Below are 25,532 nucleotides of genomic sequence, written 5' to 3'. Positions count from 1 at the left end.
GACTATGAACTAAAATGCACTTTTAAAATACTATCTTTGTTTTTAAAAATCTATTTAATTACCACTTACAATACTACACTCAAGTGTGCTACAAGTGGCAATTAAATACATTTTAGCACAAAGATAGCATTTTTAAAGTGAATTTTAGTTCATATTCATTCAGTACATTTCAAAACAGCACACTTAAGATGATCTCAGGTTTATCTCAAGCAGTACTAAAGGATCATTTTTAGTATATTAAGTACAAAAGTAGCGCCTTTAATTACATTACGCAAGGGTACTTGTTTTTTACCTGGGTAACTTTGTCCCAGACGTTCAATCTTAAAATATGCAAATCCATCACGGTTCAATTTCCCATACTGGTTTAAATAAATCAATTTTTTTAAACGTGTAATAACTAAATAAACGTATGCATAACCAATCAATCAATCAATCAATCAATCATTTTTATTTATATAGCGCTTTTAACAACACAGGTTGCATCAAAGCACTGTAGTGTATTACCAAAGTGATATTTAGGCCACCCGTGACTTCCTCTGTGTCCTGGCTGGAGTAAGAGCCAGACGTAGCCTAGCATATGCTGCAGGTGAAGGAGACTCCCAGTCGTACCGCACAAAATCACAGGCGGTGTTTATGAGGCACACTGTGATCATATGGCAGCACCACAGTCACCTTCCAAAAAAAAACACACCTTCATGAAACGAGAACGGAGTCAGGTCGGACCCTAGTCAGGGATGAACCAAGACCAAAAAAAATCAGCATCGTGTGCAATTATATTTCAAAAGATTGCGTAAAATACGATTTCTCGTTTCACGACCCCTTTAAAAGCACGTTTTCACTAGCTTTAGCAGTCGAAGCACGATCCCAAGCCTCTGGTTGCAAATGAACGCGCTCCAGGGACTGAAATCTATAGTTAGCTGTAATCACTAAACAGCTTTATGTGCAGACTCCTGCTAGCCTAGTTATAGCATGCTAAACACCGCGGATGGATATGGAGCAGGTCAAGCTGTTCAGACAACAACAACTAGCGCTTTTCCTCTAACAAAACCTTACTAATCCCAAACTGGGCTATCAGGCTATTTTCTTCTCCAGTGTGATTTACAAATTTGAGCTTAAAAACAGTGATTGCAGTCTCATGCGATCTCAAATTAAAATAATTGCTCTGATATTGATATTAATATCAGTACACCGCATTTTCCGTTAATACGGAGTAGGTCTCTAGGATGCATGAATCGGAGGTTGAGAGGGGATGAAAAGACACACAAAAGCATAACTTCTGCAAAAGCACCATTCCCCCTGACCATCCTTTACATGAATAGGGTTGTCTGTTGACGTAAAAGTCACCACGCAAATGAAATATTAAAAAAATGGGTTTTGTCAGAAAGATGCCCTAGAAACGTGCAAGGACATCATCCATTGACGTTCAGGGAAACAAAGAGAACAAAAAGTAAGATGACAGGCGTTTCTGAACATTCCCCTGACGGGAAATCACAAAGTAGACTACTTTATTCAATAACAGATCATTGTCAAGGTTATATTGAATTGCTGGAAATGATTGCAGCGCAATCTCTGAGGTTTCACACACATGTTAAATAAATACACGCGCGTCGGGTTTCGGTCCTGTCTGCTGACTGGGGCCGTTTCTGTCCGGTTCTTCAGAATAGAATTAGAATAGAATTAGAATAGAATAAACGCGTGCCGCGAGGAACTGACACCAGCGTGTACTCAGCTTAAAAAAACAATAATGGTCATTTTTGAACGTTTTTTTTATTTCTATTCTTTTTTTTTACTTATTAAAAGTCCTGCTTAGTAGCATTTCAAAGCAGACTATAAAGTGCCTCGCAAAGCCACCAAGACGCTTCATTCTACTTCTAATGCCTACGTACATATTTATTCTCCTCATTTGTCCTCCTCAGACAAAGCCACGGATTTCTTCCGAACGCGTTTCGTTTTTATAGAGCTGGCATTCTGATCACAAATGCTTTTAATGATTAGACAAAGTTTGCAATCCAGTATATGATGGGCTGTGTTTTCATCTTCTTTTTGAACGAATCAACCGGCGGACATAAATTAGTTGAGGCCTGGAACTGATTAAAACTAAAGGGAAGAGAAAGCCCTACATGAAGCTTGGAAAGCGATACGCGCATACGTCGATCAGTCTATCAATACACGTGTGCACGCATAAGAATAGATCACTACATAACCAGAGAAAGAAAAAGAAAAAAACAGTGTCTGCTAAATAACCCCAACATAAAGGGAGCAGAGCAATGGGCCGGTAAGATTTATATCTAAAGTGAAAGTAAAAGAGAGACTAAAACTAAAAGACAGAACAACACACACACACACACTCACACACACACACACACACACACACACACACTCACACTCACACACACACACACACACACACACACACACACACACACACACACACACACACACACACACACACACACACACACACACACACACACTCCACACACACACACACACACACACACACACACACACACACACACACACACACACACACACACACACACACACACACACTCACACACACACACACACACACACACACACACACACACACACACACACACACACACACACACACACTCACACACACACACACACACACACACACACACTCACACACACACACTCACCAAAATGAAATAATTGGTCTTTTTTTATAAGAAGTCAATCACCAGTTAAGCTGTCCGTTATTCGAGCGTTTTCCGTCATCACTGGCTCTCTGATGTTGACAGCGGATTTTAATGTCAATAAATGAAAAGTAAAATCTTAAAACGATTAAAAAATGTTAAAGAAGAAATGTTCCCTCCCTTAAAAAAACAGCTCCAATGCAGCTCTTTAAAATCTACTTTTATCGGTGTATCTCCGTGCACTGCTTCACCCCACGTTTTCTCGGCTGCCCGTCTTGATGCCTGCGCGTTCGTTCGTAAATCACGTTCGTTCGGTCTGTCACAAAATGGCGCCCCAAAAAGCGGATGGTTTCTGTCAGTCGCGAGACACTTGTGTAGAGTTCCCCATCGTCATCTCTCGAACAAGCTTGACAGAAGACTTGACGCTAATCTCAGTAAATGGCGTGTCATTGCTTTCGTGACGTCCTTGCTGCGGTCATTCGGTTTAGCGTCTCGCTTTGTTTTCGCGTTTTGTCCCGCCGTTGCGCGTGTGTTTGTGTACTGCCCGGCTATTGACAAGAATCCCGAGCGTTTGGTAGATTTAGCGAGTAAGCAGTGTCAGGTTGAAATTCGGCGCAGAGATTGAGGAGCGGCTGCTGACAAATAGATGGTGTCACGGCCGACAATGCAGCGGCTGCTGGTGCGGCCGGGAAATTATACAGCATGCGGACGTGTAACGATACGGAAGGACAGAAACAAGCTGCCAGGGACGCCTCAGCATCCGGGACAGTGCCCATACAAGACAGGATCAGTGTCAAGAGAAATTTGACTCACAATTATTGTGTTTTGGTCACCATCTCCATGGCCTGCAGCTGCGCTCCACATCCCGGCGCGATGAGCCATTTTATTGTGTTTATGCAAATGTTTTGAGGGCCAATTTTCAAAACTGACACTTTAACTTTTAAAAGTGCCATTTCGCTTCGCTGATCTCCCATTAGCTCGAGAAAGCCATTCGTTCAAGCGGAGGAATTTCCTTGCTTCCTGAGAACTTCGGCCGGAGAAAACACACCTTAAAATCAGCCTGTCGTTTCCGTAACAACGCCTGAGCGGCCCGCACTGCCTTAATGGTTTTAAATGAGTGGCTTTTATTTGTATCGTGCTGTATTATAAACAAATAGCACGTGCGAGAACGAATCACGGTGCGTCAAGGAAACATTTCACATGCATCATAGCAAGGAAGACGAAAAAACTCCAAAAAAATGTAATCGATAAAAGAGAGGATTTAATGATTTAAAATTGACGAGACGTTACGGTATAATTATTATCCAAAAAGCACGCAATTAGGCAACATCAATCTTCATGCTTTTTACATACACCGTAAAACTTTTCGTTGTAAATTTACAGTAAAGTACTGGGTTGCCAGCCACTTACCGTGTTTTTACAGGAGCACTACTGTAAACCGAATTTTGTCTAGTACCAAACACAGTATCCTACAGAAACGTTAAACCAAGAGCATATTGCTTTTATTTTTTATCCATACGTGCGTCTATGCACATTTTAACCTCGAGAACTTTAAAACACTAAACTCGCATTCACGCATATGGAATTAAAACAAAGAAATAAATCAAATGGATCACTAAAACAAGAACCTTTTGAGCGACGATTCTTAAGATCGATGAAACATTTTTCCAAAAGCACCGAGCGCCTCGGCAGGACCGAGACAAACAGGAAATTGTTTCAGAAAATATCTCTTGTATATTTTGTAGAAATCGACTGGTGGCGTGAGGTTTCCTTCACCTTATTTTCAAGGAGGACACTTTAAGGCAACGTCCGAGCTCGAGTCCAGTTTACATTATTAAAGAAGCAAAAACCACAGCCGGATCAGGTCTACTTTTATAGTTTGTAGCTGCCCCTTGGTACTCACAAACAAGAGAGACGGAGAGTTTCTGACGGGTGCTTCAAGTTTTCTTTCTTTATTTCGCCCGTGAAGAGCGCCATTCAAGCTTAGTTGCGTAGCACCGTGAAACTACACAAAGAAAATCAAAGACAAATAAATACAACTCGTATACAGAATAATATAGTAAATAAAGGTTACAATTACAAAGAAACAGGTGAAAAAATAACAATTCAAATAATAAAAACGGTAGAAAACAACCACTAAATAAGCAGAGCTTGTATTAACTTGAAACAATTACAAAATGCAACAACTAAATCAACTTTACATACCTCGCTCCGCTTTACCAAAGGGTACTACGTTGAAATTAACTGGAACCAAAGCCTCATTTACTAGAAACAATTTTTTATCTGGGCAAATTTCGGAAGAACATCGACCGTTGCCGCTCTCTGCTGCGCTGACCACCTGCGTTGCCCCGCCCTTCAATGTGTAAGGCACGTAATATGTTCAGAACTAATTTAAAGTGACAGAACCACCAATCAGTCATTTACACTCCCATCAATCATGATATGATGAATTAACAAACTGAAAATGAATCATAACATGATTTTGAACCATAGTATCACCACCTTTAAGTTTCATGAATGTATGTAATGACTAGAACATTTTGAGATATAATTACTTGATCTGATGTGAGGGTATCACTCAAGTCATTAACAGTCACTCTTCTTCAAGAAGCACCACCAATTTCTGGATGGGCCTTTCAATAATAGTGGGCTTTGAGGGTTGACTGTGTTTATTTGAGAATTTTCGGTCTCCTATTTGTACCTTCACTCGTCTTACAAATCCATCACTCTCCTTGACAGTTTCAACCACTCTGCCTACCTGCCATTGACTTCTTGGGAGTATATCCTCTTTGACGATTACGACATCATTTATTTTGAGATTTCTACGAGGAGTATGCCACTTTTGTCGTGTAGAAATGTTAAGAAGATACTCCTTCTTCCAGCGACTCCAAAACTGCTCAACTAAGTATTGGACTCTGCGCCAACGTTTTGTAGCGTACATGTCGTCTTTGACGAATTTTCCTGGGGGTGGAAGTGCAACATCAGACTTCATCAGTATCAAATGGTTTGGGGTTAGAGGTTCGAGTGAATTTGGGTCATTAATCCCATCAACCGTTAGTGGACGACTGTTAACTATTGCAGTTGCTTCATAGAACATCGTTCTAAGTGATGCATCGTCAAGCCTGCCTGGGCACAGAGCGAGTGTGGCATTGAGTACATTTCGCACAGTTCGTATTTGACGCTCCCAGATGCCTCCAGCGTGGCTTGCCGAAGGAGCATTAAAGACAAATTCGCATTGTTTATCTGCAAGAAAAGCTTCCAGAGCTTTGGTGTCAACTTGTTTCAATGACTCTTTAAACTCATTTCTGGCTCCCACAAAGTTGGTACCGTGATCACAATGAAGTTTGCAAACTGCTCCTCTAAGGCTCACAAAACACCTCAAAGCATTGATGAAAGCATCCGTTGTCAAATCTTCAATCATTTCAATATGAGCTGCGCGAGATGAGAAACAGGTGAATATTAACCCATACCTCTTGTACTCCTTGCGAGATTTCTTAACGACAAATGGTCCAAAGCAGTCCATGCCACAGAACGTAAAGGGTGCAGATACTTCGACACGCTCTTTGGGAAGTTCTGCCATGCGTTGTTCTTCTGTAGGTCGTCTAAGTTTTCGACACTGCACACACTTGTGTATCAGCTTGGCAACTAACTTGCTGACTCCAATGATCCACAGCCCATTCATTCTAAGCTCCATTTGAGTTTGATTCCGACCCTGATGACAAACCTTGGCATGGTAATGTGACAGAATTAGCTTGGAGATGTAACTATCCTTCACAGGATGTTTTAGTTGTTGACTGAGTGATGACATCCTCAATCTTCCACCTACCCGAAGAAGACCTTTGTCCAAAATGGGATCTAGGTGATACAAAGCACTAGTACTTGGAAGAATGTTTCCCTTCTCAATCATTCCCTTTTCTTTAGAGAAGGCTTCCTGCTGAGCAAGTTTGATCACCACTTCAGCAGCTCTTTGACGTTCCTCAACAGTCACATGATCACTGGGGAATTTTTGTTTTGATCCTAGCCTTTTGATCCTTGCAACAACCTTTAGGAGCCTTGACCAAGAGGAAAATCGACTGAAACGACTGAGAATGTCCACACTGTCATCAACTGTTGTTGAGAACGTTTGGACTGATTTAACTTCAGGATCGCCAACCAGCAGGTTAATGGGGGTGTACAGTGTTGGACTTACTTCTTGCTTCCACAGGAATTTGGGTCCAGGTAACCAGATCGACGAAGAGATGTCAGAGGTGTGTAACCCTCTAGAGGCATAATCAGCTGGGTTTTCTGTGGTATTTACGTAATACCACTGAGCTGGATCCGTAATGTCCCTTATCATCTGCACACGGTTAGCAACGAATACATGAAATCTTCGTGCTTCGTTGTTGATATAAGCCAGAACGACTTGTGAATCTGTCCAGAAGAACTCTTGGTCAATCTTCATATCAAGCTCTGTTTTCAGCACGACACTCATTTTTGCAGACAAGACAGCCGCCGCAAGCTCTAATCTAGGTATGCTTGTGATTTTTGTAGGTGCAACTCTGGCCTTTGCCATCACCAAACTGCAATGCACTTTATTCTCTGCATTTTTGAACCGGAGATAAGAACAAGACCCATATCCCGTATTACTTGCGTCGGAGAAGTGGTGCAGCTCCGTTCTGATGATTTCACCGTAAGCATTTGGGTGATAACATCTTGGTATGGTGACTTCCTTAAGCTTCTGAAGACCATTTTTCCAATTCTCCCACCGTGAACATAATTCATCTGGAGGCTGATCATCCCATCCTATACCTCTTCGACACAGTTCTTGCAGGATGCTCTTTCCCTGTAGAATGAATGGTGCAACAAATCCAAGTGGGTCGTACAGGGATGCAATAACAGACAAGATACCACGGCGGGTTGATGGCAGATCTTTGAAGCTGATGTTAAAGTTGAAAGTGTCATCCTTTGTTGACCACTGAATGCCAAGTATGTGACCTGTCTGTGTTGCTTCCAAATTTAAGTCGAGGGCTTGGATGCAATAACCCTTTCTGATGCATCTATGCGCTGAGAGCTTCATCCTCATTTGAGTTGAATTTATGAAGCCGTAAGCCTCCACGCCTACACAGCGCTTGAGCATCAGCAATCAGTTCTTTGGCTTCATCAACTGAATGAACACTAGTTAACCCATCGTCTACATAGAAGTTCCTTTCAACGAACTTTGCTGCCAATGGGTGATTGGCTTTGTACTGCTGCGCCAGGTACTTCAGACCGAAATTAGCACACCCTGGAGATGACGTAGCGCCGAAGAGGTGGACTGCCATGCGATAGTCTTGAGGCTCTTTCTCCAAGTCTCCACCCTCCCACCATAGAAACCTTAGATAATTGCGTTCATCTGGAGGGACAAAGAACTGGTGAAACATCTTTTCTATGTCACAAGTGAATGCAACCTGTTCCTTTCTGAATCGGCAGAGTACGCCCACTAATGAGTTGATTAAGTCAGGTCCGGTCAGAAGAGCATCGTTTAGAGATATACCGCGAAATTTAGCTGAACAATCGAACACAACCCTCAGCTTATCTGGGTTTTGAGGGTGGTATACCCCATGGTGTGGAATGTACCATACAGTCTCTCCTTCGGATATCACTGGGGCTGGTTCAGCATCGCCTTTGTTAATGCTCTCCTCCATGAAGGCTTTGTAGTGATCAAAATATTGCTTGTTAGACTTGAGTCTTTTCTTGAGATGCTGTAAGCGGGAAGCTGCTAACCTCTTGTTATTTGGCAGTGAGGGTTGGCGCTACATTTGAAAGGAGAGGAAGTTCATAATGTCCATTTTCCTTCTGTTTGATATTGGCACTAAGATGCTGTATGAAACGAACATCCTCCTGAGATACACTTTTATTCTCATAGCCTCTCTCATTGAAATCGGACTCTAGAATCCTCAAGACATCGATGGGTGATGGAGCAGGTATTTCTCTAACTGCCACTCTATGGGACGAAACTCTGACTTCCCTGTCTGTCTAGGTGTGGATTAGAGAGACCAATAATACTCCAGCCAAGCTTGGTTTTTTGAGCAAAGGGTTCATTTGTACCACCTATAATGACTTCAAGGAGCTAGAGCTGATGGGCAGTCAAATCCTATCAACAATCCAACCTCGCAATTCTGAACTGGTGGCAATTGGTTAGCCAGATGTTTGAGGTGAGGCCACTGCAATGCCGTTGTCTTGGTTGGAATATAGGATTTGTCAACAGGAATGAAGTCTCTAGTATATGCTTGCCGTAGTTGAATAGAGTTACTTGCTTGAAGTCCTCGAACTTGCAGACCACAAACCCTTTTACTGCCAGTGATAGTATCAACGGATGTCATAGTGCTAAGTCTAAGTTTCACCGGTTGAGTGCTTACATTTAAGTCATCAAGAAGATCATCCAGAATGAACGTTGAGTCGCTTTGGGTGTCCAGCAGAGCATAGGTAAGTACTTCTCTTTGTGGTTCTTCCACTGTAGAAATGAAGACTGGCACGATACTGGGACGTAGCAGAAGAACTTTGTGTAAGAAGTGCATGGGTCATGACTTTGTGCAGTTCCTGACTTGCTTGAACCTCTACAGAAGTTTTCCTTAAGTCTTCGGAGGTACTTTATTTCTTTCTTCATGCAAGCAGGTAGGGTGATTTCGGCTACATGTTCCACATTTATGTCGTCTTTTACAGTCTTTAACGATATGACCCTTTCTGAGACACCCGAAGCAGAGATGATTTTCTTGAATGAAGGCCTTCTTGTCTTCAATGTTTCTTTCTGCAAATGTAGGACATAGGGCAATGCTGTGTTTTTCATCTTTACAGACAAAGCATGATGCCTTTGGTTTAGAACTGAATGTTCCAAGCCTTTTAGAGCTAAAATCTTTCACATCAGCCTTCGTACTGAGAATCTTAGCTCGCTTGGGAAACCTTTCATCTGAGTTTTTCGGATACACAAAAAGTGGGGACGTGATGGGGTTACATACTATTCTGGTTTCCTTTTGCAGGAACTCTGTGAAATGCTTGAAACCTGGATAGTCCCCTGATGCGTCTAGCTCTTCCACCACAATTCGATTCCACTTGCGCACTATCCACTCAGGAAGTTTCTTTAGTAACTTGTGGTTTTCCTCACAATCATTTAGGATGGCTAGTCCTTTAACGTGAGGAGTCGCCTCGACACATCCTCGTAGGAAGTCAGTGAAGTCTCGTAGAGGGCAGTAGGATCGTTTACCCCAATTTTGGGCCACCTCATCAGTTTGTCTCGAAAAGCCTTTTGCAGTATGAATGAATTCCCATACCTATCTTGCAGGACTTTCCACGCGCCTTGGTACGCATCCTCTGAATTTCTGTAGAAATATCCCTCCACTGCCTTGCGAGCTTCTCCAACGAGGTAATTTTTAAGATAGAACATCTTCTCACTAGGTGGAATGGGCTTTCGATCAATAAGGGCCATAAAGGACATTTTCCAATCTATGAATTTCAAAGGATCGCCAGCGAAGATTGTGGGTTCAGGAACGGGCAGTCGATGTGTGCTTAATGAGTCTGCTATTGCTTGAGCTAGAGTAGCATTATGCTGAGGAGACTGGGCTTTATGCTCCTCACAGGAAGCGTGTTGTGGCAAGAACAATTCGGCTTCTGGGTTTAGTTGAAATGTAGGCACTGTTCTTGTAAAGTCGAGGTGAGTGCTAAAGTCTATTTCTTCATCAACGCACTGAATAGTGCCTTCAAGATCATTATACGCTTTAACACGAGCTGCTGCTATCTTTACTTCTTTGTTTACTTGCAACTGATGTAACTGTTTCCTCTCCTCTTCTAGCTTTAGCTGCATTTCAATCTCCTGTTGCTTTATTTCTGCAAGCATCTTAGCTTCACAAAGCTTCCAATCACTCTCCATTTTATTTAGTTTCGTTTGTTGGTCATGGATTTCTTGCATAGCTTTAGCTTGCTCTTGTTTCGCTGCAAGTTCTGCCTCTGCATCAGCTCGTTTACTTGAGATCTTGGAGGACTTTGATTGACTACCTGTTCCCTGCGATGACTCTGAAATTACTGTATTTGTTTTTGTGTGTCCAAAGATGGATCCGTACTCATCTTTATTTAGCACTTGTCTCACTCTTTCTTTCACAAGCTCTTCATTATAACCCTCTTCTACAGTTTCCAGCCGTTTACTCAAAAGATCCCTGATTTCAGCAGTCAGTGCAGCACAAGTGTCCATACGATTGACAATGTCTGGAGAAGTAGCATGGTTACGTAATATTGGTTCATAGTGCCGATAAACTGAATCATGTTGGCTTTGAATGTCTTGCTGCAATCTTCGAGAGTCTCACGTGAACAGAACATTTTCAGTCTTGATCTAGTCTCTTTTGCAGACCCCTTCCAGCCTTTATAAGACTTAAAGAAAGCCTTCTCCTGTTTCTTGGCTTCCTGTTCACGCATCTCCAGACCCTTTTCTGTGAAGCTTCTCTCACGTGAGCTTGATCTGACCTGCTGCACAGGTGGGTTGCTTACTTCTGCTGGGAGTGACCTCTCACCTACTCGTTCGACTGTATGCACAACAGTATCTTCTTCCATGGTCTCCTCTGCTTTTAGGACTCGGGGGAAACTTCGGGGGTGAATGATACCACTCTCACCAGACCTCTAATATGTAAGCCTCAAAGAATATTAGCAAGCAGGATCAGTGCAAATGCAAATAACAGTATACAACATTCAAAGACAAACTTTCTAAAGAATTCACCAGAAAATTAAAATTTTCACAAAGTGTTGTTAACGTTAACACTCACACTCACTGTAACTTTAAATGCTCGACAGATTCAAGTTCCTTTAAGCAATGCTCTAATTATACTCGAAATAATGTATTTCAATTTTTAAAGTATGAAATAAATGACGTGTTGCACAGCATTAATTTTTTCTTTTAACTTCGAGCCCTTTGTTATTTAAATGTTTGATGTCCATGAAATATTCTTTTTTCTTTTTGAGCACTGCAACTTACAAAGTTCAGGGTGAATGGACGCCGCTTACGCAGTGTAATCTTCTTTAACTCTCCTGTCGCTCAAAGTCTCACGCTGCATCTAAAGGAACTGTTATACCGCCACCTTCCGACCTTGCTCTTTAAGCTTTCCGATGACGTCACGACCCCCGCGGCTTGCCCACGTGGAAATGGCCGCGCTGTAGCGTTGCGTTCCATGAAGACGACGACGGCGTTGTACTAGATGCGCGCTTCCTTTAAGCTTCGAGTTTCACTGTAGCTGCCCCTTGGTACTCACAAACAAGAGAGACGGAGAGTTTCTGACGGGTGCTTCAAGTTTTCTTTCTTTATTTCGCCCGTGAAGAGCGCCATTCAAGCTTAGTTGCGTAGCACCGTGAAACTACACAAAGAAAATCAAAGACAAATAAATACAACTCGTATACAGAATAATATAGTAAATAAAGGTTACAATTACAAAGAAACAGGTGAAAAAATAACAATTCAAATAATAAAAACGGTAGAAAACAACCACTAAATAAGCAGAGCTTGTATTAACTTGAAACAATTACAAAATGCAACAACTAAATCAACTTTACATACCTCGCTCCGCTTTACCAAAGGGTACTACGTTGAAATTAACTGGAACCAAAGCCTCATTTACTAGAAACAATTTTTTATCTGGGCAAATTTCGGAAGAACATCGACCGTTGCCGCTCTCTGCTGCGCTGACCACCTGCGTTGCCCCGCCCTTCAATGTGTAAGGCACGTAATATGTTCAGAACTAATTTAAAGTGACAGAACCACCAATCAGTCATTTACATAGTTTATGTAGAAGCATGTGTAGAACTGAAACAGAATTATATGAAACGTCTGATAGAAACCCGAAAGAGGCTAAAAGCAATAACTGTCTTTTAATGGGAATCATTGCATTGGATGAAACGGATGCAAGCTTAATTGAGAATTTATGCCATACAAACTAGAAATGGGATCCTGGTCTTGAGTCACAGGGATATCAGCCAAAAATACATTGCATGGAATAAAATTATTCAGTATTAAAATTATTAGCTTTCCTTTATGCCCAAAAAATCTGAATTTTAATTAAAGGTCATGGTAAATACACAATCTGAAGCATGCTCTGTTCTGATAAAAACAATAGTAGGCTACTGCAAACTAAAACACAGCCACATGAGATTCATAATGTGATGTTAGGCAACACAAACTTTTCTTACGCCATTTTATTAAATGATTGCAACCAGTTAAAATGCTTTGAAAGTCTACTGAGGTTTAGGAGGCACTATCAAGCACCATTTGAAGGCGGGACTTTCCTGACACCCTCAAGATTATTTGCGTGTGTGTGTAGTTTGTACGAAGGCATAGAGGTATATCAGGTTTTATTATTATTATTTTATTTTATTTTCCTTGCCTCAAGAGCGTGGAAGCATCTCTAACCAACAAGAAGGGTGCGAAAAAAGGGAAGATGCAAGGTTCTCGGCTGCACAGGAAAACCTAAAATGAAGCGCAAAACGTTTAATATGCGCCTCTGTTTCACAGCGGAGAAGAAGTGCCTCAGCTCTGGTGGATAACACCACTTTCTGGGAAGCTAAATACACGCATGTTCACTTTAAATACTGAACTCGTGAGAGAGAACGGGTTTATCGAGTATATTGCGAAAACCAAATAAAACGCGATGCGATGAAGTCTGCTTAGACCAACTTACTGCATGATTCAGTCTATTAACATGCGTTAAAGGAGCAGTTTGCCCGAAAATGATTTACAAGTAGCTCCAAACCTGGGTTTTATATTTTGGAGAAAGCTTTTTTTGGGTCACCGGTTGTTTTTTCCCCAGCATGGAAGTCGATGGTGACCCAGAACTTTTCTCCGAAACATCCTCGTTTGTGTTCTGCAGGACAAAGAGGTTGGCTTCTCGAGGAGGACTGAATGAGGACAGATTTTTCACGTTTAGGTAAACTCTTTCTCTAAAAATCAATCACGTAATTAAGTATAAGGGGGCATTCCTTGTTGTGAATCGATATATATCACACGAAGATGTGCGGCTTTTCCCGGAAAAAATCAGCATGGTTTCAAATGTGATATTGATTTTATACAACAGGTCAATAAATAATAGATTAATGTCGAGAGACGTGCGTTTTAAACAACACGCTGGCTGTTTTTGCTGTATTTCGCAAACAGAAATCATGTCAAACGCGTATTTTGAGTCTCTGAGGGACCTGACGGTGATTCGTTCCTGAATGAATCAACTGGAATGACTCGGTTCAATCGCAAAGACTCACTTAACAGTGACTCGCTGCCACCTACAGGCGCTTTTAATTTGACACGTATGAAGTATTTTCATGTTTTCAATCATTTCAAATGTCATTACTCAGCATTTCACGTTTAAAATATCCAAAACATTATTTATGCATTTGTAACTGCAGGTTAAAGCGTTAAATGATTAAAGTGTAAATACATCTAAGTGCCCTTTGCATGCATGCAACTCCTGCCAGGATCAACTTTGTTGATACCAATTTCATCTTAAGAACAATGTATAATTTTTATTGACTGATTAAAAGATTTTGACTCAAGATGATGCACGCTTTTAGAAGGAAAAATGGCTGTATAAAGGTGAAAAGGTAAAAATATATAAACTTATATATAATATATAAAATATATAAACTAAATATAAAATAATATATATATAATATATATATATATATATATATATATATATATATATATATATATATATATATATATATATATAAAATAAACTTATTGGAAAAATATGCATTTCTATCACTGCTGTCAACTGCGTATAAAATATGAAGAAATTAAAAAAATTAGAAGTCCACTGCACTCCTTAAGATATCAACACACTCAGGCAAAACATTGTCTAATTATCTTTATCGATAAAATGCCAGAAAATAAAAAAATTTGTCAATATCGCACGCCCCTAGAAGTGTCACAAAATGATTTGCAGCAGTCGATTTATCAAGTGCATCAAAATAATTGATGGCACGACACTAGGGCTGATAAACTTCAGTTTTATCAACAAAAAGTTCCCAAATAATTATATAATAAATATATTAATACTTTTTTTGTTTTCGTACCATGTATGTATGTGTATGTGACAAATAAAATTTGAATTTGATTTTGAATTTAAAATAAAACAAAAAAATTATATTTCATCACGCACCATCAAAATGCATGCATTAGAGGGTTAAAAGCGAAGTAAGAAACGAAAAGTTATTTATATATATATATATATATATATTTTTTTTTAATTGAATATTTAGCCATATTTATTTAGGCATGCGTTTCACGCTCCAGACATCACCGAAAGAAATATCCAAAGAAAAAGACTAACCTAGCAGAGTCCAGCAGGTGGAGGTATAAACTCTCCGAGACGGAACCCGACCACAGGAAGCTCAGAGAAGAAGCGGACGCGTGTGTTTCGGTGTGTTTCGGTGTGTGTCAGTGTTTCCCGGAGGATGGCGGGGCTGGAGCTGCTGTCGGATCAGGGATACCGGCTCGACGGGCGGAAGGCGTCCGAGCTGCGCAAGGTCCGGGCCCGCATGAGTGTGTTCGCGCAGGCCGACGGATCCGCCTACCTGGAGCAGGGCAACACCAGAGCCCTGGCCGTGGTGTACGGGCCGCACGAGGTCAGGCCCTGAACACGGACTCAAAGCCGGCAAAACATCGTTTAACAGTGTCGCGTGAACGTGAATAGCGTGCGATGCTTTTAAACGTTTAAAACGGTTTTATTTGTCACGGTGATGATAAGTCCGTTCTTCACGCTAATATATTGAGCATATCGATAGATCGAGAGTTATTGATGTACGATTTCAAGGATTCTATCAGGGATTAATTGCATCCAAAATAAAACGTTTTGTTCGCGTAATATATGCGTGTGCTTCACGAGTATATAAATACACGCGTGGTTAGAAATGTTTGCATGCATGTATTTGTATTTATGAAACTTGAATTATTTACATATATATAATATTATTCTATATTTATTCTATATATATATATTATTTTATATATATATATATATATAATTCTATATTTATTATATATATATATAATTCTATATTTATATATATATATAAAAATATTCTATATTATATATATATTATTCTATATTTATTTTATATATATATATATATGTATATAATATTATGTATTTATTATATTATTATATATTTATTATATTAATATATATGTTATATTATATAATATTATATATTTATTATATATTATTATTTTATATATATATATATATATATATATACACACACAAACTTAAATATGCATGCATGTGGGCGTGTATAAAAACACATAAACACAACCCTGTTTGGGATGTTTGACAGCACTACCTCGGGTTCAGACACTATTAAGAAAGCTTGCCGTTTGCTTCATTTCCCTCTGGCTCGCCGTAGATACGGGGCTCCCGCAGTAAAGCGCTGCACGACCGCGCCGTCATCAACTGTCAGTACAGCATGGCCACGTTCAGCACGGCCGAGAGGAAGCGGCGTCCGCACGGAGACAGGAAGTCGAGCGAGATGAGCCTGCACCTCAAGCAGACGTTCGAGGCGGCGGTGCTCACCGAGCTCTACCCGCGCTCACAGATAGACATCTACGTTAAGGTGAGAGAGAAAGCGTGTTTTAGGGACGCTTTTAACATGCATCAACTAACTAACACCATTTATTCTACATGATTTATTCCTCTTAAAATCATTGTTTATTCATGATGTGTATTAAAACTGTTAACAAACACAATAATTTTCATATATATCAGAGTTGACATTAACTTTCTCGGTCATTAGATGATATTTTGAGTGTGTTAGGGCTGCCGTGGACCGCTGACTCTTAAAGTTATTGATGTTCTTTGTATTCTGTGCGGTCGGTTCACACTGATAAAATTAGCCTTTTTCACATTTTTACATTTGATGGTGTTTTGAGCTTTACAAAGTCATTTTTTCAAGAAAAAAAAGGTCCATTGTCTTTTTAAATACTGATATTTGAAAGTATTTAAGTAATAACTTTAACAGGAAATAGGCTCTGTTCTCTAAATTGTAATTCTTAATTGACTTAATTGACTAATTGACTTTTCTTAATCGAAAAACAAATATATTAAAAAAATATATCTATATATTTTTTCTCTCTAATCATATATGACTAATTTTTTTTTCTGTAATCATATATATGACTATATAATTTTTTTTTTTTATTTAGTTTTTTCTCTAATCATATATGACTATATAATTTTTTTCTCTCTAATCATATATATGACTAATTTTTTATTATATATTTAGTTTTTCTCTAATCATGACTATATATATATATATATATATATATATATATATATATATATATATATATATTTATTATGATTATTATTTTTTATTATTATTATTATTATTATTATTTATTTTTTCTAATCATGGTTATTTTTGGAAAACAAACATTTTCTGCACCCATGTGTTGAATTTGTGATTCAAGAAAAAAAAACACAATCACTACATTATATTTCTAAGCCACGACGTGTTTTTGAAGTAACTACATTCACAGCTTTACTGTTCGACATTTTCATCGTAATCACTTTATTGTTCACTGATGAACCTTCCAGCGGTTTTTAGCAGCTGCTCTCTTAAAGGTGTGCTGTGTAACATTTAGGAGGATCTAATAGAAATGCTATATTGTTGGGTCTGGCTGCCCCTTTAAGGTTCTTTACCAAACCTACGTTATATCTAGATACATGGAAGTCGCCCTTAAAGGACAAAAAGAGCTTGTTTTGTCACTTTGTGTTGTTTTACCTTTTTAATGAAACCGAATCTGAAGGGAGGGCTGAGCGGAGAATGCCGCTGAAATGTACACGCTGCACCTTTAAGATGCAAAGTTGTGCTCGTGTCGCTCCGGCTGTAGATTCTGCAGGCAGACGGCGGGAACTACAGCGCGTGTGTGAACGCGGCCACCCTGGCGCTGGTGGACGCCGGCATCCCCGTGCGTGACTACGTGTGCGCCTGCACCGCCGGCTTCGTGGAGGACACCCCGCTGGCCGACCTGTGCCACGCCGAGGAGAGCGGAGGAGGGACGTCTCTGGCCCTGGCCCTGCTGCCCCGCAGCGGAAACATCGCCCTGCTGCAGATGGACGCCCGCCTCCACCAGGACCACTTGGACGCTTTAATCGAGGCGGCCATGACGGCGTGCAAAGGCCTCGGCGAGGTCCTGGACGGTGTGGTGCGTCAGCATCTAGAAGAGGTTTCGGTTCTGACCGGAGAGTGAGGACGAGCTGAAGGGAGCGATCTGAACAAGAGCGAAAAAATACAGACGTAACGAGTGAGATACGCCTTCTGTATTAATAAAGGTTTTATAAGGTTTTCATAAAAAAGGCTTGACAACTATTTTTCCTTTCTGTCTGCCGACCAATGAGAAGACGGGACCAGCAATTAGTCGTAAACTTTTAGATGGAAAATAAACGAATGTCTTTCTAAAGATCTGAATCCTCAGTGCTGAAGTAGCCCATGTAGAATTGTCTGTGAAGTAAATAAAATCCTTCCAAAAGTGAGGTATATATATATTTTCTCTGTCCGACAATAATAATATTAACTATTTGGGTCATTATTACACATTAATTACATTATTATTACATCATGGATTCAAATAAATCTCTTAATAACATATGATTCTAATTTAATTATTTTTAATTGATATATCATGGATTATGACCTGTGTTTTGAAGATTAATAATTAAACCTAATTCATTTTTTTACCCTTTAAGAATGGCTAAATTATTATTAGTGCCATTGGTGAATTTCTTCTTTTTTTTTTAATGGAAAGATGCGGAAGTTTTTGTTTCTTTGCAACATCAACCTGTTGAAGATTATAAACCCCAGAGTCCAGCAGGGGGAGCCTCCTGTCCTTTTGTTGATGAGTGTTTATTTACATTCTAATATCTTAACTTTTGCACAAACGCTTGGGTAGCTACGCTTAACACAAATGCAAATCGTTTATAAACTACAATTATAATTTAAAGAGAGCACCGTAAAAAAATATATGCTGAATTCTTTTGAAATTAAAATTAAGAAATTTTAGTAGCGCTGTGTATTTGGTCAATTAGAACAAATAATGAATTGAACATCCTTACTATATTGATATTATTATTACTATTACTGTAGTAATAACTATATCATGTGCTTATTAATAAGCACTAACACATTTACTAACAGTAACTTTGTAAATGCATGTCAACTAGCAGTCATTAGAGTATTAGTAGACTTTTTATTTTGATGGCTAGTCATGCATGCTAACACGCGTACTTCTACCAGTCTGTTTGACGTCTCCAAGACGTATTATTTAGGTTGTTCGCTCATCTGCTGGACGTCTCCTTTAAGACGTCTTATAGGCGTCTATCAGATGTCTTTAAGACGTTTGTGACTCAGAATGTATATAAAAAGGACATCTGTGAGACATCTGCCACACTTTTGTAGACAGCAGACGCTTTCCAGATCGAGATCTTTGACATCTTGAAGACGTATGTGTGCTCAACTTATTTTACTAAGGTACTTATAGTTAGTAGGATGTCTAAAGTGGACTAAGAAATTATAAGCAACCGACCCTGTAGTAAGCACACGTTACTCAGTACCTAATTAAATACCGTAACAAAGGCGTCTTAAAATAAAATGCAACCTAATTGCCATATTCCAAGTAGGCTATAAGGAAAAAAATATATAAAGATATAATTATAAGAAGGACTTTGTGTAGAGGTTACACACCGATCTAAACAGTTTTGCCGTTGAGTTCAGTGAAACGAGTTAAGCCGCATTAAACGTGTGATATATACTCCTCCAGAAAGCGTGCATTGTGACGTAAGTGCGCCTGTGCGTCAAACGAGGAAGTCGGAGTCGAGGTAGTTCCCCTTTACTTTAAGAGAACTATTAGACAGCTCGGATAAAAAAGCCCAGCCTTTATAAGCGTCTCCCGTCTTCAATGTTGAGTTTGTAATCCGGTTGTAATCTGTTGAGAAGTCGGTAAAAGGTGAAAAGCAGGCGGCGGGATGGATGTTGCTCACCTGACGGAGGACGAAATGGCCGATATAAAGAAGGAAGTAAGTACCTCGAGTGTGAAGATGGGTTAAACAGATGAGAGATGCCGTGTGTGAACGTGTTCGTGGTTTCCCGGGTCGTGTGCTTTATTGAGATGAAAGAGACTCTGTATTGATCCTCTGACCATAAACCCGGTCAGAAGAAGAGTGGAGAAGACTAATGGGAGTCTTTAAAGGACTTCTCGGTTCATTGAGTTTGTATACACTCCACTTACCGCAGGATGGGCTTCTGCAGTGTGTGTGTGTGTGTGTGTGTGTGTGTGTGTGTGTGTGTGTGTGTTCTCTGTTAAAAGTATCACAGCTTTCTGTGAAGCGCACTTGGGGACAGTCCTATGCCCTGTGGGTTAGATAAGAGTGTACTCGTTATACTTTTAGTTGTAACTCACATTAAAAGTTGTTTACTCACAACTGCAAAATCCTGGAGACCTTGCTCCTACAAAACACTGTGCAGAAAAGCTTTATGCGACAATGAATAGCAGTCGTGTGGATTGTATACGTGCTTTATAGAATACAGTTCTGATTCAAGTGTTTAATCATTAGGGAATGAGTACACAAAAACAAGTGGACATGAGCAGTTCACCCCAAAAATGTAAGATGTTGTTCCAAACCCAAGTTTCTTTTCCTGTGTTGCATCCATATGCGGCTAACCCTACAGTTTTCATCCACGCTGGGGTTTTTTTTCCCCACAAATTGTGGAAGTCAGTGGCTGAGTGAATGATGACATCATTGATCATTTCTGAGCGCACTGTCCCTTTAAGATGCATTCTATTCATGGCCTAATTAGAAAACCTACAGCTAGGCCATTTTTCCATTATGATTTGACCGTTAAATAATCATTTGACCATTAAGTAACGCGGATAAAGGAAAATGAACAAAACTACTACTTGTTTGTTTCCGATCAGTAGCTTAGCATATTGCTAACCCTATTAGCATTCGAGTTTGTCACATGAAACAGAAGTTATGATAATCTTTTCTTCTTTACCGTTTCCTATTTTCCTGTAAGAGAAATGATTGGAGCTGTGTTTTTTTGCTGTAATCTCACGTGAGAGTGGTTTTGATTAAATCCAAATAATTTTTTTAATAATATGCGTGGATAATAAACACTGGAAATGCAAAATATAATTAAAAAGACAAATGCATTTGTAATAATACAATTCATTTAATAAACACTACAAGGTTTAATTAAGGCGACCCTTCATGGCGACTTTAAATCATTTTGGATCAAATACAGTTTTCATACTGTTGTGTACGACAGGATAAAAATATAAACAGTAAGGTATTTGTGACTTTTTATCTCACGGCTCAGACGTTTCTTCTCAGAGCTTATTACAATTAATGGCTCGAGATGTTGTATTTTTTTCTTGTGAGATATAAGCTCAACATTGCTAGAAAAAGTAACAATAATAATAATTATTATTATAAAATGAATGTCTTAATAAATGAATAAAATGTCTCTTTCATCACAGGCCATAGACCGGCTGCGCCCGTACCTGGTGGACAAGATCATCGCGGAGCGTCACTTTGATTACTTGCGCTCAAAGAAAATCCTGACCAGAGAGGACACGGAGGAGATCAGCTGCAGGACCACAAGAGGGAGACGCACCAGCAAGCTGCTGGACATCCTGGCAGAAAACCCTCGTGGTCTAGACATGCTCATCGAGTCGATCAAATGGGGCCGAACGCTCAACTTCATCATCGCAAAGATCACCGATGAGGTGCAGCGCGTGAAGAACGAGCGGCTGGAGGCGTTAAAAGGTGCCAAATCTAAAGGGTTATACTTATTAATATGGCCACATCTCCTCTGGGACTTAAGAGCAAACAGCCACTGACAAAACCAAGCGTGCTAGAATTGCAAAACGTCTGAATTCAGAGGGTTTTGGGCGCCATTTACACCCGTATTTTACGTCTGGGTCAACCGAAATGTACACGTGACCCCGGATCACAAAAAACTTGAATAAATAAGCTTTCCATTAATGTACGGTTTGTAAGGACAGGACAATATAAAACATCTTGAGTAAGTATTGAGAGGTTCTTAGCCATGCATATTACTAATTAGGTTTCGATACGTCAATGGCAGGAAATTTACAAAGTATCTTTCTTAATATCATAATAATTTTTGGCATACATTTCCTTTTGACCCATACGATGTATTGATGGCTATTGCTACAAATATACCCTCAGACGTAAACATGGGCACATATTTCTGAACAGTGACTCAAAGCGAAGCAGAAGTGGTTTTGAGTGTGCTTCACAAGAGTAAAGTCTAGAAAGGAACAGAGCAGTTAGCTTCAAGCAAATAGTTATGTGTTATATCATAGCTGTAACATGTTCTAAATGCATCTTTTTGCTGTATATATTTCATCTTAGTAATGCCTAGCAGTTGCCTTCGAGGTATTTAATTTATAATAGCAGACGGTGTAAATAACAATTAATACAAAATGCGTGTTCGTCTACATTATATACGTGTAATGTGCATTTATTATGTATATCTTAACAAGCACGCATGCATGCATATATTTAAGAACAACATGTTTAATATTTATTATATTTATATATGATAGAATGTATATGAATATATATATAAAACGTGTAAATATTATCAAAATATATATCTTTAGACATGATGTACACAAAAACGTATTTTGCATGGGATTAATTACAATCTCGATTTATCACTTCACACTGCATTTAATATACATCGATATATTTTTATATTATTATGTACTGTAATCAATCACACATCACCTTTGGCTTCCAAAGCTTTCAAACATCTGGAGACAGCGGTTAATAAAAAGTTGTCTAATGGCTTTGAATCCCAAATAACTGATTCTGAAGTTTCTTGCTTTCTTCTGATAACTATTTCTTAATAATTTAATATCTGCGATTATTTTCCTGTATTGCAGCAGGGTCCTCAGCAAATTCGGGCTATTCCAGCACAAAAGGAGCCACCAATGACTTCTCCAAAATGGACTCGGACTATGACAAGTACTCCACTATATGCTATCACCCAGAAGGAGAAGGAAGTCCGTCGTCGTCCTCCGTCGCCACGGCATCCTTTAACCTGCGCTTCGGCTCGGGTCGAGGGAACGAGGCGCCGTCGGTCTGCGGGGCGGCGGGGAGCGTGAACTCTGCTCTCTCATCGAGTCTGCCTAAACCCGGAGACCCTGGAGCCCCGGCGCTACCCGAGGAGCCCGATACGGACGCGCAGGACGTAGATCCCGCCGTTTGCGGAAGTGCGGGAAGCAGCGGCGATGCTAATTTCCAGCCGCTGCGCTCGCGTTCTCTGTCGCCGATGTCTCAGATGTCGTAGTGCATCCTTTCAAAACGTTTTTGACCACCGCTGTCACCCTGCAAGTCTGCAGCAGTCCAGTGTGCTTTATTAAAACCAGTTTACGCTGAACGGTTTGTTTCTACTTGATTGAAATGTATCTAATCGTGTTTAACTGCATTTGACTTCATTTAGTTAACACTTCATTTAAAGCCTTCGTATATAATTGAAAATGCATTGAATTGCATAATATTTGAACGCTTGTGCTATACTTTCTAAAGGTAAATTATTCACGAAAGCATACCATGTGTTATATCAAGGCATAATTCATGCATTGAGACTAAGGCTTCAAGTAAAGTGTTAACTCATTTTTTTTAGCATTAACTCAAACTGGGAGCAGGATCGGGACAGTAGACGTTGCTTTTCAGTAAGAAGAGTGAAATGTAATTTTGAGTAAAAGGGAAAAACCTGTTATGCTGACATTTAAGTAGTTTCTATATTGTGTTTTTGTGGTTTTGCAAAGAGTAGAGCTTGTGGGTGGATCTACGATTCAAGCTTTATAGTGTGTTGTTCCACTCGGTGAGCAATAACGCCGTGATAACATCAGTGTGCACTTGTTCGCTGCAAACGATGGCGATGCTGACAGAAAGTGTTTTAAGCGTACGGTAAAAAAAAGTTTCTATACTCGCCTTTATAAGTAAACAGTTGACGAATCTAAGCTATAACTGGTAAATGTATGTGGTTACTGGTGAGATTAAATCTCAATTTTGAGCAAAAGTTTACCTCAGTTTCATCCTATGGATCGCTTTTTATTGTGTAACTAAATATATATATATAATTGATGAAATTATTCTGAACTCGTCTGGAAAAATCTTCACACTGTGGAGTAAATTCCAGTTTCCCATTAAAAGGTTGCAATAAAACCATTACAAATTTCCTTTTTGTAGTGCGTTTTGGTCATTTTTCCAACATGATTTAACATCCCACCAATAGAATCCATCACATAACAGTAGACGCCATTGTAGTTTCCATTACAACCAATTCAGTTTCCATTCTAACCATTAAATCCCTTACATTTCTATTGTGTTTTGGGCAGTGTCCTACAGTTGTTGTTCTTTCAGGTGGCTTTAACATTAAATAGGACACACAAGAATATTGATTTACTGTGATTTACTGCATGTTGAAGTGGAACATTTCCACATTTACTTCTAATGAGTTTGGGAAGGTTGGGGCTAAATGCAAGCACTTCAATGTAAAGTAGCCTCCTCCGTATTATATTAAGTGTAAACACTTCATTTGATTGCATACAAATGCAACATGAGGGCTGATAATTCTGACTGATCTGTGCATGTGTATTTATTTGCCTGACTGTGCTCCTACGTTAGACATTAGATTTCGTGTTTCATACAGATGTCACATGAATTTATGCAAACATTTTAAGAGTTTTATTTGTACACTTCTTTAACGCAAATGCTAAAATAAGTTAAAACGCCTTAAAGTTTCGGTAAAGGGAGAGAGAAACAGCTTTCGGTGTTAATGGACTGTCAGAGTCAACACAATGAAACCGTCAGCTTGGAATTCTGAAAATTGGTTTTGCCGCTAGCCACGCTTGTGACATCTCAGTTATCATGTTTGAAAAACAACCTTTCATTGACGAAGAACAAGTTTAAGATGATACAGGAACTAGTTAGGGCTTTTCACACTGCTCATAGTTCCATTTTTAACACATTTTTCCTAGACACAAAAATATCCAAATGATATGCCAGTCACCTTTTGATATAATAATTATTTTTTGCAAAATTTAGTGGGGAAAGTGCATGAAAAACTGTGTTTTAAGCTTGGTCACAGTTGTGACCCGTGATATATGGTGAGTAATGAAACTGCGTATTTCTACAGACTTAATTTTTTTTTTACATCAGCTATTTTAAACTGTTCGATCACATTCTAGGGTTACTTTTATGCATTAAAAACGTATGCAACATTAAAAAATAAAAATTCATCACCGCATTTCAAAATTGTTACTTTTTGTAAATTTTTATATCATTATTGTGCAATTTTTGCAACATTTGATTTTTTTTTTATTTAGCACAATATTTTGCTATTGCAACATTTTATTGATTTTATATAATATATAAAACATATATTCACTTTATATAATTTTACATTCAACAGTAGAGTTTGTCTCTCTCAAATATAATTAATAAACATAAATATAAATATAATATTACAAGAACACACAGGCAAGTACACTAAACCGTTTTATGACCTACAAACCACGCTCTCAAAAAATTTTACATAATTTTACAGTTAAATGGCACTGCGATTTAAAAAAAACCATGGGGATATTTTTGCTACTACTTTTTTTGTGCCAAGTGCTAAACTAAACTAGCATTAAACTAAAGTGGACAAAAATGTCACAAGGGCTCATTTCACGCCAAACATGTAAAGTGTGAAATAATGTCGTTTTGTAAAGTCGCAGTGATTACAATATTTTTAGAATTGCGCTTTTTAGCGGCTAGATGCTAGCGTGCTATGCGCGGTTAA

The 25,532-nt window shown here is 39.2% G+C and overlaps 2 protein-coding genes across 3 annotated transcripts; both read left to right on the top strand.

The window, feature by feature from the left end:
• The first annotated feature begins 15,029 nt into the window (after positions 1-15,029).
• On the top strand, positions 15,030-18,184 carry exosc4 (exosome component 4). The gene is made up of 3 exons (XM_043224228.1): positions 15,030-15,275; positions 16,056-16,262; positions 17,542-18,184. The coding sequence occupies exons 1-3, from the start codon at positions 15,105-15,107 to the stop codon at positions 17,899-17,901; spliced, it is 738 nt and encodes a 245-aa protein (XP_043080163.1). The 5' UTR covers positions 15,030-15,104; the 3' UTR covers positions 17,902-18,184.
• A 1,293-nt stretch (positions 18,185-19,477) lies between these two features.
• On the top strand, positions 19,478-23,925 carry bcl10 (BCL10 immune signaling adaptor). Of its 2 annotated transcripts, none has more exons than XM_043224760.1 (3): positions 19,478-19,723; positions 21,187-21,475; positions 22,627-23,925. In XM_043224760.1, exons 1-3 carry the CDS (start codon positions 19,673-19,675, stop codon positions 23,028-23,030), a joined length of 744 nt encoding a protein of 247 aa, XP_043080695.1. In that variant the 5' UTR covers positions 19,478-19,672; the 3' UTR covers positions 23,031-23,925. The 2 variants fall into 2 exon arrangements, with proteins under 2 accessions (XP_043080695.1, XP_043080683.1); XM_043224748.1 differs by having other exon boundaries at positions 19,483-19,723; positions 22,624-23,925.
• Positions 23,926-25,532: the final 1,607 nt, after the last annotated feature.

Source organism: Puntigrus tetrazona, chromosome 2, assembly GCF_018831695.1.
Source record: "Puntigrus tetrazona isolate hp1 chromosome 2, ASM1883169v1, whole genome shotgun sequence".
Taxonomy (NCBI): domain Eukaryota; kingdom Metazoa; phylum Chordata; class Actinopteri; order Cypriniformes; family Cyprinidae; genus Puntigrus; species Puntigrus tetrazona.
The sequence above is the reverse complement of the archived record's forward strand: the minus strand, read 5'-3'. Positions and strand labels throughout refer to the sequence as shown.